This window comes from Salvia hispanica, chromosome 1 (assembly GCF_029641045.1).
Source record: "Salvia hispanica isolate PSC_SH4W2 chromosome 1, Shi_PSC_v1, whole genome shotgun sequence".
NCBI classification, from domain to species: Eukaryota; Viridiplantae; Streptophyta; class Magnoliopsida; order Lamiales; family Lamiaceae; genus Salvia; species Salvia hispanica.
The window spans coordinates 4,471,037-4,489,176 of NC_142692.1; the positions used below are offsets into that span (position 1 = coordinate 4,471,037).

At 36.4% G+C, this 18,140-nt stretch overlaps 4 protein-coding genes across 7 annotated transcripts; 2 read left to right on the forward strand and 2 right to left on the reverse strand.

Moving 5' to 3' along the window:
• LOC125222397 (cysteine synthase) lies at positions 1-3,604 on the reverse strand. The gene is made up of 11 exons (XM_048124976.2): positions 3,458-3,604; positions 2,920-2,976; positions 2,517-2,626; positions 2,363-2,420; positions 1,963-2,226; positions 1,734-1,871; positions 1,516-1,567; positions 1,021-1,100; positions 848-907; positions 652-732; positions 1-346 (listed from the first exon to the last, which is right to left on the reverse strand). The coding sequence occupies exons 2-11, from the start codon at positions 2,959-2,961 to the stop codon at positions 254-256; spliced, it is 978 nt and encodes a 325-aa protein (XP_047980933.2). The 5' UTR covers positions 2,962-2,976; positions 3,458-3,604; the 3' UTR covers positions 1-253.
• Positions 3,605-5,563: 1,959 nt separating this feature from the next.
• On the reverse strand, positions 5,564-12,427 carry LOC125222394 (uncharacterized). The gene is made up of 3 exons (XM_048124971.2): positions 11,536-12,427; positions 7,153-7,460; positions 5,564-6,178 (listed from the first exon to the last, which is right to left on the reverse strand). The coding sequence occupies exons 1-3, from the start codon at positions 12,375-12,377 to the stop codon at positions 5,823-5,825; spliced, it is 1,506 nt and encodes a 501-aa protein (XP_047980928.1). The 5' UTR covers positions 12,378-12,427; the 3' UTR covers positions 5,564-5,822.
• A 30-nt stretch (positions 12,428-12,457) lies between these two features.
• Positions 12,458-16,228, forward strand: EMB2820 (Cytidine/deoxycytidylate deaminase family protein). 4 transcript variants are annotated; one of them, XM_089062584.1, is made up of 11 exons: positions 12,458-12,642; positions 12,824-12,954; positions 13,162-13,273; positions 13,377-13,428; positions 13,509-13,582; positions 13,959-14,080; positions 14,369-14,451; positions 14,524-14,620; positions 15,109-15,522; positions 15,640-15,752; positions 15,889-16,228. In XM_089062584.1, the coding sequence occupies exons 3-11, from the start codon at positions 13,171-13,173 to the stop codon at positions 16,052-16,054; spliced, it is 1,224 nt and encodes a 407-aa protein (XP_088918710.1). In that variant the 5' UTR covers positions 12,458-12,642; positions 12,824-12,954; positions 13,162-13,170; the 3' UTR covers positions 16,055-16,228. The 4 variants fall into 4 exon arrangements, with proteins under 4 accessions (XP_088918710.1, XP_047980929.1, XP_047980930.1 ...); XM_048124972.2 differs by lacking the exon at positions 12,824-12,954 and having other exon boundaries at positions 12,470-12,642; XM_048124973.2 differs by lacking the exon at positions 12,458-12,642 and having other exon boundaries at positions 12,663-12,954.
• An 824-nt stretch (positions 16,229-17,052) lies between these two features.
• Positions 17,053-17,814, forward strand: LOC148933137 (Acyl-CoA N-acyltransferases (NAT) superfamily protein). Its single transcript, XM_089068212.1, has one exon. It carries the CDS (start codon positions 17,129-17,131, stop codon positions 17,639-17,641), a length of 513 nt encoding a protein of 170 aa, XP_088924338.1. The 5' UTR covers positions 17,053-17,128; the 3' UTR covers positions 17,642-17,814.
• The last annotated feature ends 326 nt before the right edge of the window (positions 17,815-18,140 follow it).

Here is an 18,140-nt window from a genome sequence, read left to right on the forward strand (position 1 = left end):
TTGCACACAGACAGCTTTTGATTTTTGAAGAAAGCAAGCAATGAGTTGTTTACAAACATCCAAGAAACAGACAGATTTCACTGAAAATTTTGACAGAAACTGAACAGATTCAATTGCAAGTGTGTAAAAATAAGGCTACCAACTCTCGATGATTCAGAAACGTGAGTGTGAGAAACAGAGAGCCGGTGCCTGTCCATTATTCCATCGCAAAAGAAAGCTTTAGAGATTGGTGTAGCATAGCACGGGAGTGTGCTCACTGCTCGAAGGGCTGGTTCTCAACCTCCTTCCTGATTGATTCAAAGAGCACCGAAGAAAGATATCGCTCCCCAAAGCTAGGGAAAATGGCCTGTACACAAGGTTGAACAAGATGATTACGGAAGGTGAAATCATATTACAAAATGAAATTCTGCAAGTCAAGTCTCAGTTACTATACAATAATAACAAGTATCATATCACCTACCACTGTGTTATACTTTTACCGATGTAACAAAAATATGTTTTGCATCATATTGACTTTCAGAGCAAGAAAAATTCGACTAGGGATATTTTTGTTTCATTGGTATGAACACATTTGGGGAAAAGTGTTAAACGTTGGGACATTTTTAGTATATTTCATGTATTTTCACTATCAACGAGGATAAGAAGACTTACAACAATGAGCTTTCCAGCATTTTCAGGACGTTTTGCAATCTTGATAGCAGATGCTGCTGCTGCACCGGATGATATCCCGACCTGTTGCATATCATCAAAGTGAGAAACATCATTGAGTTTGTACATGAAAAGATGAACCAAATAAATTGATAAAATCAAGCTGGCTATCGAAAAAGACTAAAGTAATGTGACTTACCAGCAACCCTTCTTTCGCCGCAAGAAGCTTAGCAGTCTCTATTGCTTCTTCGCTTGAAACCTGGAAATATAAACACCCAAGTTAACAACACATCACACCTAAAGCTCAACAAAGGTACACGATAAGATTGAAAGAATTAATTCCATTTGGAATGGAAAGAATATGAATCTTACTTGAACTACTTCATCGATGAGATCAACATCTAGAACACCAGGGATGAAACCAGCACCAACTCCTTGGATTTTGTGTGGACCTGATAATTATAAGAGAGGAACTTAAAATTAAGTACTACCAACTAGGGTAGAGGAGTTAAATGGTGCAAGATTTTTGAGTCTTGAAATTATATGACAGTTTTATTTTCAAAAGTTGAGCTTGTCTCGATGAGTAGAACCCGAAGAAGAGTATGCTATATCAAAAATGTTCCTAATTGATGAATGTCAATTTTAATAAGTACACTATAAGACAGGTGATAAAGGTGATTACATGAAGTTATGAACAAAAAAGTGCAATTCTATCGTTGGTTAAAATGGAAATAAGATAACAAATTATATTCTGTTATATTTCATGGGTAAGTCCCGGTCCTATCGGTAAAAACACGATTTTGATATTACTTATTTTAACAGAATTGCTATATGATTTCAGCACTTCTCAAAATTAATAGAACTCACCAGGCTTCCCTCCGGACAGAATAGCACTTTCAGTTGGTTCAAGACCATATAGCTAAAAGACAGATATAACAGAGAGTTAGAAAATCACAATAATCTAACAAATCTAAGACAGATAGATAGTGAACCAGTTAGTTGAATTATGCAGAACTTATAGCTCAGTACACAATCAAATCAACCACCTGTATCTACATTCTACAAAATAAAAAAGATGATCTGACCTTTATCTCGGGGTTCTGTTCTTTAAAATATTTTCCTGCACCTGTAATAGTGCCTCCCGTGCCAATTCCAGAGACGAAGCCATCGATTTTTCCATTTGTTGCTTTCCAGATCTCAGGTCCAGTGGTTTTGTAATGTATCTGGAAGATGTTTTTTGATCACTTAATAGATTTCCCCGGTTGAAAATTGAAAATTGTATCAACTATATCTAGTGCCCTAAAAGTTACTTACCCTTGGGTTGGCTTCATTTTCAAACTGCTGAAAAATGTAAGAGTTGGGTGTCTTATCCCGAATCTCCTCAGCCTTTGCAACTGCTCCTTTCATTCCCTTAGCAGGATCTGTTAGCACCAACTCAGCACCAAAAGCACGGAGAACTATTCTACGTTCAAGACTCATGGAAGCAGGCATTGTAATGATTAGCTTGTATCCTTTAGCGGCTGCAATGAAGGCCAACCCTATGCCGGTGTTGCCGCTTGTTGGTTCAATCAGGACACTCTTCGGAACAAATTGTAAAATAGCAAGAATGAACAGTGCGAAAAACAAGAAAAATATAAATCAACTGAGCATCAATAAATTGGTAAAAACATAAACAGAAAATAAACATTGAATTAGTTGATGTGTGTTAGTGTACCACTCCCGGTGTGATAAGCCCTTTTTCTTCTGCATCTGAAATCATGCTATGTGCAATCCTGCACGTAGAAAAACATAGATAACAAAAATCAGCTCAGCAGCAAAACTGACAGGATAAGAGTATGCAATTATCCTTCATGAAATGAATGAGATACCTATCCTTGACACTCGAGCACGGTTCCATCGACTCCAGCTTGGCAGCAACACGCGCAACACAGCCCTCGGTAATTTTGTTCAAGTATACCAAAGGTGTGTTACCAATCAACTACAACATGAGGAAACTATGCTTAGCCAAGAACCAAAATTGGGAAGAACAAAAACAAAACAAGATTTTTAAAACTCACACTCACACACACACACACACACTTGTACTCTCAGATTGACCATTTCGAGCCATTGATTAGCTATTTTTCTTGAGTTTCAAACTCATATAACAGAAATAAAACACACGCACATTCGCACACTCACACACATACTAGCATAAACCACATGCCAGCAACAAAAAGATCACTGGTCAAACAAAAAAAAAAAGACAACAATGAATCTGCGAAGACTTACTTCAGTAACATCATTAGCTATTCCAACCTTTACCTCAGCCATATTTCTCGACTAATCCTGTAAAATCATCACAAAATCTTGAGACAAATGCACGAAAAGTCGAAAACCATGCTTCTTCAAAGATTAAAACAGTTCATGATCAATTGGGACATACATCAAACACATTCTCGGCAACTATAACGAATCCATCACAACAAAGTAGTAAGAAACTAATAAAAATTTGACCTTTAAAAACCTTATCCTTATCAGATCAAATAACCCTGCATCAATTTTTAACACCCAAAATTTGATACTACCAAAAAATCAATACAAAAATCAAGAAAAAGGTAAACCCCTTTTTCATGAAAACAACAATTTATCCATTTCCTCACCTAACCTAAACTTAATTTTTATTATTATTTTGTTCTTCCAAATAAAAAGCTGAATCGATCTATCACTCCATTTTCTTTTCAGCACAAAGCACAGAGAAGAAGTATACATAAACTAAACCGTAAGAGCAGAATCATGAGATTGAGAGAAGAAATCAGAGCTTAATTACCTTTTCGTAGGTTTTTTTTTCTTCTTCTCTACTGCTTGTTGAAATAACGAGAAGTGAAGTGACCACCTCCTATATTTTATATACTTCTACAACATTAAAAAAATTAATCTACCAAAATTACTTAACATTAATTTAAAAAAATTAGTATGTTTATTCTAAGAAAGGCGATAATTACTATTTTTATTTAAATAATAGTGATAAGTTTATTGAATGAATGGCGCCTAATTGTTGTCCGGGTACAACGATAAATATTTTGTATTCGCATTGTTGAATCATTGAAAATCTGATGTTGATGCATACATTAAACTTTGTCTTGGTTCTTTAAATATAGAAGATATTTAATTTACGTATTTTTGTGGAAAAAAGAAATATGTAGATAACGATGGGTAATAATTTATTGCGCTGGATATTTATTAATTTCGGAATAAAAAATTTTAAAGGGTAATTCTATAGTTTCTTGATTAGGAAGTTGAGTATGACCAATAATTTATAAAATATTGTTCTACAATAATGAATTAAAAAAATTGTTTTTCATTGGATCCAACTCACTTTATTGTACATTGTGTACAGCTATATATGTTTTTTATATTCTCACGTTTACAGCAATTATCACTAACTAATCATATTTTCTGACTTTTTAAAATTATATTCAAGAAGATAGAGAAATTTATGCTCTTTGAGTTGACAAATTCTAATATTTTTAAGATCGTATACTGGTAGTTTTGGAACTACTCTCATGTATGTAAATTGTTTGTTTGATCTATTATGAATTATAATGGATTGCATAAGTCTCACTGGTATATGCTGATTTGCATATTAGTATTAGTATAAGTTAAAATTAAGGGTTATTACCGCTTAAATATGCAACTTTGGGTGTATAATGATTTTTTCCATAAATTTTGAAATGAGTATTATCATAATTATTGTAGCGATTTTCGTAAAAATCCATATTTTGCCCAAATTTAACCCTGCGTGACAAATTAGAATATCGAGGACAAATCACACGATGAGAAGAACATTGTCATGCGTAGAATCTTTATATATTGTTGTTTCATTATGATTTAAAAGTCATAATTACGCGTCCTTCAATGAGATTTAAGGTAGGATAACAACTCATAAAAATCTTTAGGAAATTAACAAAATTAAACACTAGAATTCTTGCATTGTGTAAGACGAACATTGTGGCGTCGTTACGTAGTCTGAAAGGGCAATTTCATGACATGGAATTCACTCAATATAGACCACAGAGAATTGTTATCTCATTTTTTAGTCCATATTACTATCTTTTCCACAAATCATTAGATTTTTTTATTGTGGTTTTGTTAGTTATGTCTATGGTGACATGTCATTCGACATAGTACAAATCTACAGATACCATATATTTCTGGTCCAATAAATTTAAGCATCCCACATTTTACATATCCAGTTGTTACTATTTTATTTAATTTCATATTTTATACCACTATTTTGTGTCAACAAGCATAAAAAGAGGAATAAATTTGGTTGGTGGATATATTTTTGTTTAAGAGAATGAAGATGTGTAGGTGGACCGAGGATAAATGTGTATATGAAAAGATCCTCAATCAATTAATACATTGAATTGTAGAGTAGCTCTTGAATAATAGAAGCTAGAAAATAAAATATAGCCTAATGAGTATTACTACATTGCAAGCGACGACCATAGCGTAATAAATTAGTCACATATTTTGTTAAATTATTTAAGTCATTCAATGTATTATCAATTGTAGACTTTTCTCTCTATGCCAAAATGTCAATTCCCTTTGAAATAGAGCCATATTAATAAGTAAATGCCAATACAATAGACAAATCTATTTTTATTTTCTTAAGTACATCAAATAGTACATTTTATTGAAATACAATTTTATTCTTAATTAGTGACTTAATTTATCCATAGAGGTGTAGTGCAAAAGCCGTACCTAGTAAATTTGAAAACAAATAAGCTAGTAATATAATTTAAAATATGCAAATAGTGAACTAAGTTCCATGACTACCCAATCCATAGTTTAATTTGGATAAGTAAATAAAAACAATAAAATAGACTAGTCTACCATACATGCTTTGGTGGGCTAAATAAAATCCTTCAAATATGTAACATCATTTTAATTGCTTGCCCAAAGCAAACACTATTAAAGATAGTCAAAAGAGAAAAAATGAAGTTAAAATTTGGACATCAATCTTTGTTCAAGACGAGCAGTGTTATACTTGAATACGGCAAAGAGTTACCAGATTACAAGCAATTCTTGCTTCTTGTCATCATCTCCAGTCACAAATAATTTCATACATAAACTGCATCATAATGTAACGTAAAGACGTGTGGTACCTACTCACCGGAACGAGACACGGATCATGTGCGATGTGTGAGCTCCCGTGCACTCACGATCGAGACCTTCTTCTTGAGCTCAAACGTAATCTTGTCCAGATCGGCAACAGTAGCTAGATGCCCATAAAACACCCTCTTCTTCTCTCCGGTTCTGGGATCCAATTTCACGAGATTCGGGTTTTTCTCGTCGTCCTTGGAAAGTGTTAGGGGTTGCAGATGGGCCCAGCTCTTCCGCCCTAGTCTCTGTCTCTCAAAATAATCAGCAAGCCTCCGAGCCTCCTTGAGCCCCGATTCGTCACCTGCGAACTTCACTGCGTGCATGCCAAGATGGCCTTCTCTTGCAAACAATGACATCGACTTTCCACTAGTGAACCCAAGATCTGAAAGACACAAGTGAAAAAACTGGCATGAGGATCCCTATACTTCGTAACCATAATTCAATTCGGTCGTCAAGACATATCAATCACAATTTGATACCACATAAAGAGAACCATGCCACCTACATAAACATAATATTACGCTTTAAAAGAGGAAATGATAATATATATATTCCGTAGAATACATCCTGTTGATACCGTAGAAGAGACGGGGAGTGGGGGTTCTAGAAGAAAGCTAAGAGGTAAACATATTTTTGACCTCCATAAGGATCAGAATTGAAATAAAGATGATTACACAGACTAATAACTTAGCAGCAAGTATAAATGCATATTGGCCAGCAACATGAACCAACAGTTCATTTCCATCCCCAAATCTAAGAGCAAATGCAGATACACAACAATGAGATGAAAGTGTTATAGAAGGGATACCCTCTTCACGAAAGTGGTCTATATGGTAAATAGAATCAGACTATGATCCGACACACCAACTCGTTGTTCTAGTATGTTCTAATGCTACTACTATAAATTAAGAAAATCAGCAGGTCATGCCAGAGACTGATGATTCTGAATCAGTAAGTATATTTTAGTGCTTCCACACTGAAAAAACGAGAGCCATATAGCCCTAAAATGGAAGATACATGACAGTAAGTATAGTTCATGATCACCTATTAATTAATTGGGTGGAGGTGGTGGAAACAGTTTGTAGATCTGAATTCACTTAGGTAACCACCAGTCTATAGTTCCTCACTGATACAACTATAATTGTGACAAACTTATTCAGGTCACATAAAGTTGTAACTTACTAAGATGTAAAACAGCATAGATGATGATTCTTCTAGATGAAGAGAAAAAACACTTTATAGAATGCTTTACTACTGTATAGGCAAAACCACTATTGATTAGCCACCAAAGATGACAAATAGAAAATCTCATTCACGAACAGATGAAAACCGACAGAGAATGGGAGTGTGCGATACCTCTAAGCATACTATCCATTGCTCTGTTTCCTAAACCTTCCATGCGTCCTTCGCTATTTTTTCCCGTGATGGTATTATGAATTAAAACAGTAGGCGGCCACACAATCAGATCATCAATGTTTGCTTCTGCATCATTAACAGAAAGATTCTGATAGGCTTTGGAGTTATTAGGTTGCGTCAAATAGTTCCAGCCCATTAGAATGCACAAAGCCTTGTGAAAAGCCAGATGATCCACAAGTGAGCCAGCACTTTCCGAGTTGTATGCATGCATGACAAGACTGTGCACGTCTGGAAAATCTTTCGAAGACCTATATTTCCATGTCAAAACCGTGTAGTCGCCTCAGACACCGGGACAAGTCAAGAAAATATCAAGATAATACGATGGTAAATTTAGCAATATCTGCATCTGGCTGGAGAATTCAAGTTGTGTTCAAATTCCAGCAGATACAATTTTACTGCTGGAATTTTATTTTTACACCAATAAAACAAATTGGAATATTCACGAATTTTCACACACATACAACCTCATCAGATATTTGTCACTGTGAGGAACAATGTTTGACATACATTGCATCTAAAAATTTAATCATACTAAAGGTACTCAACCATATGCTGACTGGTTTAACTTACAAGCAAGGAATAGAGAAAATAATATGAGAACCTAACCAGTACAATATACATCTTGATATTAAACTCAATATCCCTGACCAGTGGCATCATCACAAATCACTTACAAGTTAAAGCCTACTATACAGCCAGTCATACCGGTCAAGCCACAGCTGCATTGACAAGCACATAAATCATTCAATTGAGGTTTAGGCACACAGAATAAAGATTAAAGAGGCAGCAGGCAGCCTTTGCAGTCACTCAATTCCTATCTCAACAAGGAGATATCTATGAATAATTTGTCAGTGCTAGTAAGAAAAGTAGTAGGTAAAAATTGTGAGCTAGAAGCAAAATAAGATAGCTGGAGGAAGAGATAGTAAGACCTAATTGTGCACTCAATCAACTTTAAAGTCTTTCTGAGGAATCCAAAGCAGTAAATCAGTTAGATATACTAATACAATCCTAATCCAGTAAACAATGATCTGTGCATCGTATGCAATGGCTTTGTTAATTATCCTAAGATACAAATCCAGATACCTTTAGGAATACAGACCGATTAAACAATAGAAAATTTAAACACAAAACTACTTCATTATATGGCATCACAGAGAATTTATATTCTTGCACCGGCACAGGCACTACATACACAAATTCGAGTAACTCCACTGTAAAATAAAAGAGAAGAATATACGGAACATTCATTTGGAAGGATCATAAGATGTAACCGAATCTATAATTCTTGAGCTTAATAAGACAACAAAGTAGGAACCATAAAAAATAAATTCATTTGAGTAGAGGCACTAGCCAACTAGATTTTGTATCAAAATACCACCATGTTAAAATCAAAGGTAGAAACATGATACTTGGAAATTTCCATATATTCATGTATGGTGAAAGCACCTAATATACACAAGAATCCTAACTAACTAGGAAAGCACTAAGTTTCTCTAAAAGTTATACCATATAGACAAATCTAATTATAGCATGCCTCTAGCTTGTTATAAAGATGATCAAACCTAATTCCGATGAGAATTATGGTGAAGATGTCTCACAATTGTAGTTCTGTAGAGTCACAGAGTGCCAGTAAAGGTGATTTATCTGTCAACAGTTCCACTATCACACCTACAAGAATCCTTAGTTGCTCTTTGGAGAGCATAGTACGATGAAAGTTGTAACTGTGTTGGGAGGGGAGTTATTGTCTATCATTGCCCTCTACAAATAGAATCAGTTGGGGGAATGAAAGGCGGTAGTTTACCCTGCGGCGGATGTCATCGGTCCGCTTATCTCCAATTCATGAACTTAGCCGATACTTAAGCTATATAGTAGCAGCAAATTTTTCGGATCCGGTGGTTCGATCTATGATTTATCATTCATGGATGATAAGATCCATCCATTTAGCAGCACCTTAGGAAGACAGCCTTATAGTTTATAAGGGTGTCTTGGAGTTAACAAAGTACAAAAGTCGGGATCTTGCAGAAAACATATTTCTATTCAAAGAGTGCATAAATGCATGGATAAGCTTACACGACAATTTGGGATTCATCTAATTTGAAATTTCATTTTCTTTGGGAGGTACAGGGAAGGAAAAGGAATTGGAGTGTAATACTGTAATCTGATAAGAAGACATCAGATGACAGATGATATTTGTTAAGGCTAGGAAGTAACAAAGCTGATACCCCTTTTGCACCCAAGATATCCTAAAAAGATACACTCCAAAGACTTGGGATCCAATTTGGTAACGTGAGGTCTAACATCCCGAACAAAACAAACACACCCAAATATCCTAGGTTCATTTGAAATATAGAGATTTAGAGGGAAAATAACATGAAATACTAGCATGTTGTGGAGACATCATCAACTCAAGAGTGTTTAGGAACTTGAATCCTAAACAACAGAGCCCTGACTGTTTCTGTTTCATGAAGATGTCTATTTTCTCTTTCAACTAAACCATTTTGGGGAGGTGTATCAAAACATGATGTTTGATGCAGAATGCCATTATGCATTATATAAGAGCAAAGTTGTTCAGGCAAATACACCTTAGCATTATCACTTCACACTGTTTTCACAGGAACATCAAAATTGAGATCTAATTTAAGCACAACTGTGAATATCGTGGGCAAGTTTTTTATAGTGATGACATAGTCGACAGTGAGGTTGAAAATAAGCAATGGGTCCTGTATATGCTGTTGACTCGGGAATTGCATATCCAAAATGTAGAGGCTGCTGTATGTTAAAGAGTCATAACAGAACTAGGAAAACACTAAGTGGCTCTAAAATTACACCATACATACAAATCTAATTCTTACAAGCCAAAAATAACTCAAGATTCAGGTAACAAGATTGGTGTGAATTGATTCCAAGAATATGTTGAATCAAATTACTCCAACCTATTCTGTAATAAATATGAAAGGCACGTGCCTAGGCAAGAGAATAAATGAGTAAAAGGCTAAGATTGGCACTGAAAAACAAATGATCAGGACTTGAAAAGCATCATAATCTACTGTGTAACCACATAAGGTTGGCTTAGTACAAAAGAGCAAACAAAGTCCTGCAGATATTTATGTCAAAAAATGAGAAATAATTTAACACTTCTGGCTAGAGAAAGCAACCAGAAAGGAATCAAGAAACAAATACTTTGAACAATATAGGAAGACTGAATAAAACAATTCTGAAGAGTGAGACTGTTTGCAATTGGCCTAACAGTATAGGCTTTTTGCAAGTGGACGAAAAGTATAGCTGTTAGTGTACTAGACTTGGAGTAGAATTGAAAAGAAAGCACAAAAATCTAAGCCTTAAAATATACGATTCCTTGAAGGCTATATCGAAGGAATTTGCAATCAGATCCAATATCATATGCCAGTATCATGGAAGTGGTCATGCAAGGAATGGAATTTGAAACAAAAGCAACTAAAGTTTGAAACAAAAGCTCGATCCATAGCACAAGGCATGTCTCATCACTCATAAGACAGGATCCAAAGTGTTAACTCACAAAAAAGTGTCATCCTTGTAAGAGTAAAAGCTTTGAAACTCTGCCATGCTGAAATTTTAATCATTGTACTTAGACAAACACCCGAGAGTGTGACAGACACTATTAGAACTAGGATAGGATGCTTGACTATAAAGTGGAGCTTACTGCTGCAGCATGGTCTCAGAAATCAGAAGTAGAATATGAAAAGATTCAACAAAACATAAACATAAGGTGTAGGTGAGAGATCTCTGTCTCATCCTTCAGAAGATTTAATCAGAGTAGGTCGTTACAACAATTAATATCAGATTATCACCCCACACCAAATTTAGAAGCGCTAGCTAAGCAAGCCTATGAAATTGTAATGCAATAATAAAGTGTTTCCTGCACATTGCATATATTCAATTATGTTACAAGGTAATCTTTAATTCCTTTTAGTAAAAAAAAAGAAGCACTATCAGTCAAAAACTCTCAACAGATCAAAGCTTCAAACAAGCATGAAATAAGATATTAGTCAAAGAAAATCGACCTACATAAATTCAGATACACCTGATAAACTTTGTGAACTTCCAAACTAGCCGAGCATAACAATATCTAAAGTGTCTAGAGAAACACCATAAGCCACTTCGCTATTGCACAATAATCTAGCTATTGCTCCAAAATACTATCAAAAATGTACATGAACATGTAAAACAGATACTTGAGTCACACAAGTCAACTAAGAGCATTTATGATCCAAACAATCAGGTCGAAAAAGCAGATATTACTAAACAAACAATTGCAACTGTAACCATAATAAAACAACATCAGACCTGCGACAGGCAAGACATGGTAGAGGCCCCTGTTTCCCGTCCATCAAAAAACTCTTTTTCTGATTTGGAGTCTCAAAAACCAACTTCACAAAATGCAAAAATGCCACCTTCAATGCATTCTGATCAACCTCACTATGCCTAAGCTTGCTCGAACTCCCCTCATTATATCTCATGGTCTTAGCAGCTCTCATATCATCACCTCTTCCCAATCCGTACCCAACACTGGGGCCCGGCCCGTTCACATTACCATACTGCAGTAGCTGTTGCCTTTGCCTATCAAACCCATCATCCCTTCCGCCCCTCTCATCTTCCCCAAACTTCCTTTTCAAAGAATTCTCAAGTCCCACATTCGGATTCCGAGCCCTACCATCAGGACCTAGGAAATCAGGGCTCATCGGAAAAGGGGGGCGATCAAGCCCGAATTCGCTCTGTGCAATGAATCCGGGCCGGTGTGCGGGCCGCGGCATATGAGCGAAATTCTCATAATCAGGGGGCAAAGCGAAGTAAGACCGCACGGAGCCGTCGGCGAGGACGATGCTGCGGCGGTCGAGCATGTGAAATCCATAAGATGGGGGAGGTGGCGGATCGTTGAAAGGGTAGACCGAGCTCGGCCCTGCTGCGGAATTGGGATTTCCGGGCCTTGGAGATGGGTTCTCAGGCCCCGGCTTCGGCGGTTGGGGCAGGGGCCTATTGGAAACTTTGTTGTTCGGAGCCGGAGGGATTGCGGCGGGGTTAGGAGAGGGTTTGGATTTGGAGGAAGCGGCGGCGGACGACTCCCATCGGGATTTGCGGTGGTTGGAGGGGGCGGAGTGGGGAGGTTGGGGGGCGTTGCCACCTGGCATGCTCACGCCTTTTTCTTCTTCCAATCGACTGAAATCTCTGTGTTGGCTTCTTCTATTTGACAATTCACGACTACAGTAATCCAAATTAAGAAAATAAAATCGTGTGAAATCTGGGATTTTTTATTTTTTATCAAAAAAAAATTCAAAAAATCAAAAATCAAAGTACTTTTCCATAATTCTCTAAATTTAAAATCCCTAAATTTAGCAATCTAGAATACTCATTGTCAAACCCTTTTCACTCCGAAGCTACGGCTGCATAACTCCGGTACCCGATTCTTCTCTCTTCTCTCTTCTCTCTTCTCTCTTCTCTCTCCATTTTTCATGTAAACGTATCACTTTTTGCCTTGAATTCTTAAGTTGATGCTATCATTCTTTGTTTCGTTTACTTCTTGAAACAATCATTCTATTTTTAGTTACTGTTTCCCTTTGTTTGTATCCTTATGCAGAAGTGCAGAACTCCTATTTTTAAGAGCTACACAAGCAGTGTTGTGTTATTCATTTATCGTAGGCCGACTTGCAAGATTAGGGTGTACGCAATTCAAATGATTTTATGAGCTATTGAAGCAGTATTATTCATGTAATGTTGCTTTACTTGCAAAATTAGGAGTGTATGAATGGTTTTAGGAGCTATAGAAGCAGCACTATTCATGTAATGTTGCTTGACTTCGCAGATTAGAATGTAGCACTTTATATGTTTTCGAATCGCTAAGACCAACCTGCTCAGCTTTTTAATAGCAGCTTATGCTGAAGCTTTCAGTAATAGGTGTATATGTTTTAATCTCAGAGCCAGAGGATGATGGGAAGTGCTGAAGGAAAAACTGTAGGCTCATCAGACTGCTGGGAAATTGTTCACATTCCTGAAAAGCCTCCGATTTGTCCCGACCACCAGCCTACGGGTATATATTTTTGTGATTCTTTATACTGGTTGGAATATATGGGATGATTATGTCGTTTTCTTTGTTTGATTGGGCTTTATTTCTTTGTATTCTGTATATGCAGTGGATGTACTGGCTTCCGCAATTGATGCTAAGCATGCGAATACTATAGTCAGGTGTGCTGGTTTGGTTCATAAATTAGTTACTTTAACCTTATATTGATATGTTGTTTATTTTATTTCAAATTTGTGTCCAGAAAGCTAAATCATATAGCTCCCCTGGAAGGCCTCCGCCATGTGAAGCGCATAAAAAAGACTTTTCTTGATGGAGGTAGTTGCAGGTCTTCTATGTTACTTTCTTTGCTAAATTGCTTTTCAATTTTTATTTTTTCATTCATAATTTTATATGCAATTATACATAGGGGGATCGGACTAGTGGTTAGTTTTGTCAAAGTATATGTTATGCTACAAGTTAGTTCATTGTTGATGTAGTTCAACTGTATTTACTCAGAATACTGAAATACCAAGGAAGTAATGTTTTGGCTTTTTGAGTAGGCATGCATGTTCATAAGGCCAAGGAGAAATATGATTATCACATCCTATGCACGCGGAGTACTTAATTACTTTTCCATATATTTCTTGTATTTTCTGCTTGATCATACAGATATTAATATGTATGATCTAAGACAGCACATTTACCCTGACAGGAAAGAGTCAATTATTTGTGATTTTATGCATGGATCATGGAAGCAATGCTGAGTCTAACTATATACCAGAGGATGTGCTGGGGCTTATGAATGCGTACCAGTTGAGTACTTTCACTACAAAAGTGGGTCATCGTTTTATCATCTTAATCGATGCCAGTTCCTGTCTGAACAATTCCATGTATCTAAAATCATAATACAACCTGCCATGCATGCTGATGCAGTTGAATTACATTGCACTCTACAGTTTATTGTTAACATTTGAAATCATTGAAAGAGATATTTTGTTAAATCAACTTTCTCAAAATGCTATGGTATCTCGTTACTCATGTTTCAAATCTAAGTCATTTCATTGTAAGCATATGTTCCCGTTTACATAAATTTTTTTGCCAACGCCACCCTGATTGGTTTAGGTATGCAAATATGCCGCAACAACAAAAGAAGAATGGGAAGAACAATGCAAATTGTGGCCAACTTCCTTCCATCCACCTACATTGTAAGTTATTAAAGATATCAACTAATAGTGCTTTAACATGAGCTCGAAGTTCTAAGTTTCTTCATGTAACAGCAATATTGATGGCATAACTGGATTCTCGGAGGCGGATTCATTATCTATTCTCAAATTTATGAAACATGCAGTTAACATGGCGAAATCCGGCGCTTCGGTATGTTCTGATCTATAATCCTATACTAAATGCACACCAAATGCTTCTTTCTCTTCCAGCCTGGCAAATTTTATGGTTTCTCTCGTATATCTTGTTCGCATAAAAAAAATCATCTTCTTAGCTCATATTTTCAATGAAGGAATTCCTTGCTAGTTTTTATACCTAGAATTTAAATCTGAAAGTATTATGTTTATCAAATCTGAAGTGTGAACTTATCGTACTTGGTTGGAGCCAATTTGCAAAGTAATATGCCACTGTTTTGTCCAGTGGGAAGAAAATGGCCTTGTAGCTCTATACTCTGATCTTGTTAATGGAGGAGTAGGCATTATCATCTTATTGTTTCTTTATTTTTATTTTATCTCTGGTTTCATATCCTCCTTGTCTTCTCTTCCTACCGTTTATTGACCTTATAATTTATTACTCACAATTCCTTCTTTTTTATTTTCCTTCTCTAGTTCTGATTAGTTTAAGCTCAATTTTGTTGTCAGCTTGTCAATGCTGCTGTTATAGTGGATCCTTTATCAGGAGAAACCGTTGCTAGCTCATGTGATGAGGTCTTTTATCCTGGTCCTAAAGGTAGTAGCAAGGAGTCATGCTGTTCTAAAGATCACGAAACAACTATACAGGGTGGCCCTAACGAAATGGGAAATGATTTATCATCCAATGAAGCGAAGCAATCATATATGGAAGTCTCTTGTTTACATCCTTGGGGATGGCTCGAGCAGCGATTGCATTCGAATTCGGATTCTTGGCATCCTTTACGACATGCAGCCATAGTGGCAATCGAGGCTTCTGCTGCAAGAGACAGACATCTTTTTCCTATGAACCCACAAGGTGCAGATTGTGTTCAAGAAGATCAGAAAGTGCTAGCCCCAACCGGCTCTCCCTTAAAAAGACAAAAGGTGAAGATGACCAATGCTGTGTTTGGCTGAGCAAAAGCTATCTGAAACCTACTTACTCCATCTTATGTTTCTTGTGGACATTTCTCGACTTTGCTCAAATGCTATATTTTATTTCAGGTAAAGAATGATGAATTATCAGATTGCAACATGAATGGTTCCAGATATGACCCAACAAGGCCTTATCTGTGTACTGGCTACGACATCTACTTTGTGTGGGAGCCGTGTGCTATGTGAGTACTCTACTTGCTATAGCCTCTCTCTTACACAAACAAACTTATCTCTTTTGTGTATGTGGGGCGTTCAATGTAGCTTTAACCTCTTCTTTCGTTGATCACTTTCGTTTCTCTGACCATTCTCTAACTTCAGGTGCTCAATGGCGATTGTGCATCAGAGAATCAGGCGAGTGTTCTATGCTTTCCCAAACCCAAACGACGGCGCTTTGGGAAGTGTCCACAGATTGCAAGGAGAGAGGAGCTTGAATCATCACTATGCTGTTTTTAGAGTCATGCTGCCTAAAGAGATCCTTGATTGATGCAAGATTTGCCTTGTATTAGTATTAATTAGTAGTACTACCTCAAAATGAAGAGGGAAAATTAAAGAGTGAATTACATTTTTAGGCTCTATACTTTCAGCGACGAACATTTGCGGTACCTATACTTGCAAAATATCATTTGTGGTATCCAGACTATACTACTTGCTCGTTTCAGGTGCTTTTTTACTTTTTGACCAATTTTTCAGACAAAAACACCCCCAAAGGCCTAAAGGACATTTTTGCACATTACTTTAGGCGCCATTTTCCGACTCTTTGATTTCCCAACCAAGATATTTAATTGATTTAGGCAGGCATATATGTTCTGTACTTAATGATTTGGCATGAAAAGTGGAGAAGAAGTTATGGGAGTGGGAAGGTAGAAGAAATAAGACTTTATAAATAAGACAGAAAATTTAGGAAAGATAAATGAAGAAATAAGATTTATATAGAAGAAGAAATATGGAGGAAAAAAGAATTCGTACATAATAGAAGACATAGGAATATGAGAGTGGAAAGGTAAAGAAATAAGACTTTATAAATAAGAAGAAAGAAAAATTATGAAAAAGAAATGAAGTAATAAGATTTATAAAGAAGAAGAAAGATGGAGGAAAAAGAAGAATGAAAAATAAGACTTAATAATGAATAAGAGACGAGAAAGAACAAAGGAAATAAAGGAAGTAGGAATTTGAAATAATATACATGTATTTCAATGTAAGTAAATGACCCTACTTTTAAAGAGTGATGTATAAAAATGCCCTTTAGGTCTTTAGGGGTGTTTTTGTCTAAAAATTAGTCAAAAAGTGAAAAAGCACTTGAAATGAGCAAGTAGTATAGGCTGAGTACCGCAAATAATATTTTACAAGTATAGGTACCGCAAATGTTGATCGCTAAAAGTATAAAGCCTAAAAATGTAATTCACTCAAAATTAAAAGATGAGTCGGCACGTTGTAGTATAAAACTATTTCCTTTAACTAACATACAAAGTCAATTACGCAAAACCCAGTCAACTACTCCAACAATCATTTATCTTATCACAACAAATCAACTAATTTCATACTACAACACAAACAAACAATGGAGTCAAGAATCTCTATCCGGCCGTTCAAAGAGAGCGACGCCGACGACTTCCTGTCTTGGGCGGGCGACGACAAGGTGACCCGGTACCTCCGATGGAACAGCATCGCCACCAGAGAAGAAGCCTTATCACACCTCCAAAAGGTAGCCATTCCTCACCCATGGCGCCGCTCCATCTGCCTCCACGATCGCTCCATCGGCTACATCTCCGTGCGGCCGGAGTCCGGCGATGACCGGCACCGGGCCCACATAGGCTACGCAGTCGGAAGCGGTTACTGGGGGCGGGGCTTCGCCACCGCGTCTCTGAAGATGGCCATCCCTTGTGTTTTTCAGAGCTTTCCATCTCTGGTGAGGCTGGAGGCCTTGGTTGAGGAGGACAATCTGGGCTCTCAGAAGGTTCTAGAAAAGGTTGGTTTTGTGAAGGAAGGTTTTCTGAGGAAGTATGGCTTTAATAAAGGCCAGATTAGGGATATGTTTATCTATAGTTTTTTGAGGGATGATGTCAAGATTTAAAACTAATCATCTACTAGTAAAGTTGTTTTTTCAAATACTATGAATCAATAGTTCTAGATGACTAGATGATTTATTGATGTGGTTTCCCTTTTTTGGATTGTAATTTTCCTACATATATATTGTAAACCCAACTTAATTGTACAATAAATTTGTAAACAATCATTAATGCTTTACTTCGATATATACTTACTAACTTAATCTACTAATCACTCGTTTGGTATCCAACAAACGCCCTAAGAGGAAATTAATGTTTATTAATATAGAATTTGTAATTAATCTTATCTTGATAGTAATAAAGAGAAAAAAGATATTGTGCTATAACTTTTAGCTGCTGTTTTACATGTCAACACATTTGGTTTAGCTAATTCTTCATAATTAAAGTTGGCATTGTTAATTAATCATGCCTCAATGTTTCTCTACGTCATATGCAGGTTGGCAGAATTTAATTTGTAATTCCTCTGTCCGCCAATAGGGAAAATAGGTCTCATACTCATTAACT

Excerpts from the sequence above, each read along its gene's own strand:
- LOC125222397 (XM_048124976.2), bottom strand. The coding sequence starts at position 2,961 with ATGGCTGAGGTAAAGGTTGGAATAGCTAATGATGTTACTGAA. Across the intron at positions 2,421-2,516 it reads TGCTCGAGTGTCAAGGATAG|GATTGCACATAGCATGATTT; the intron begins GTATCTCATTCA and ends TTCTACGTGCAG. Across the intron at positions 1,872-1,962 it reads AAAATGAAGCCAACCCAAGG|ATACATTACAAAACCACTGG; the intron begins GTAAGTAACTTT and ends AACATCTTCCAG.
- EMB2820 (XM_089062584.1), top strand. The coding sequence starts at position 13,171 with ATGATGGGAAGTGCTGAAGGAAAAACTGTAGGCTCATCAGACTGCTGG. Across the intron at positions 14,081-14,368 it reads TGAGTACTTTCACTACAAAA|GTATGCAAATATGCCGCAAC; the intron begins GTGGGTCATCGT and ends TGATTGGTTTAG. Across the intron at positions 14,621-15,108 it reads TGGCGAAATCCGGCGCTTCG|CTTGTCAATGCTGCTGTTAT; the intron begins GTATGTTCTGAT and ends TTTTGTTGTCAG.
- LOC125222394 (XM_048124971.2), bottom strand. The coding sequence starts at position 12,377 with ATGCCAGGTGGCAACGCCCCCCAACCTCCCCACTCCGCCCCCTCCAAC. Across the intron at positions 7,461-11,535 it reads CCATGTCTTGCCTGTCGCAG|GTCTTCGAAAGATTTTCCAG; the intron begins GTCTGATGTTGT and ends ATGGAAATATAG. Across the intron at positions 6,179-7,152 it reads AATGGATAGTATGCTTAGAG|ATCTTGGGTTCACTAGTGGA; the intron begins GTATCGCACACT and ends TGTGTCTTTCAG.
- LOC148933137 (XM_089068212.1), top strand. The coding sequence starts at position 17,129 with ATGGAGTCAAGAATCTCTATCCGGCCGTTCAAAGAGAGCGACGCCGAC.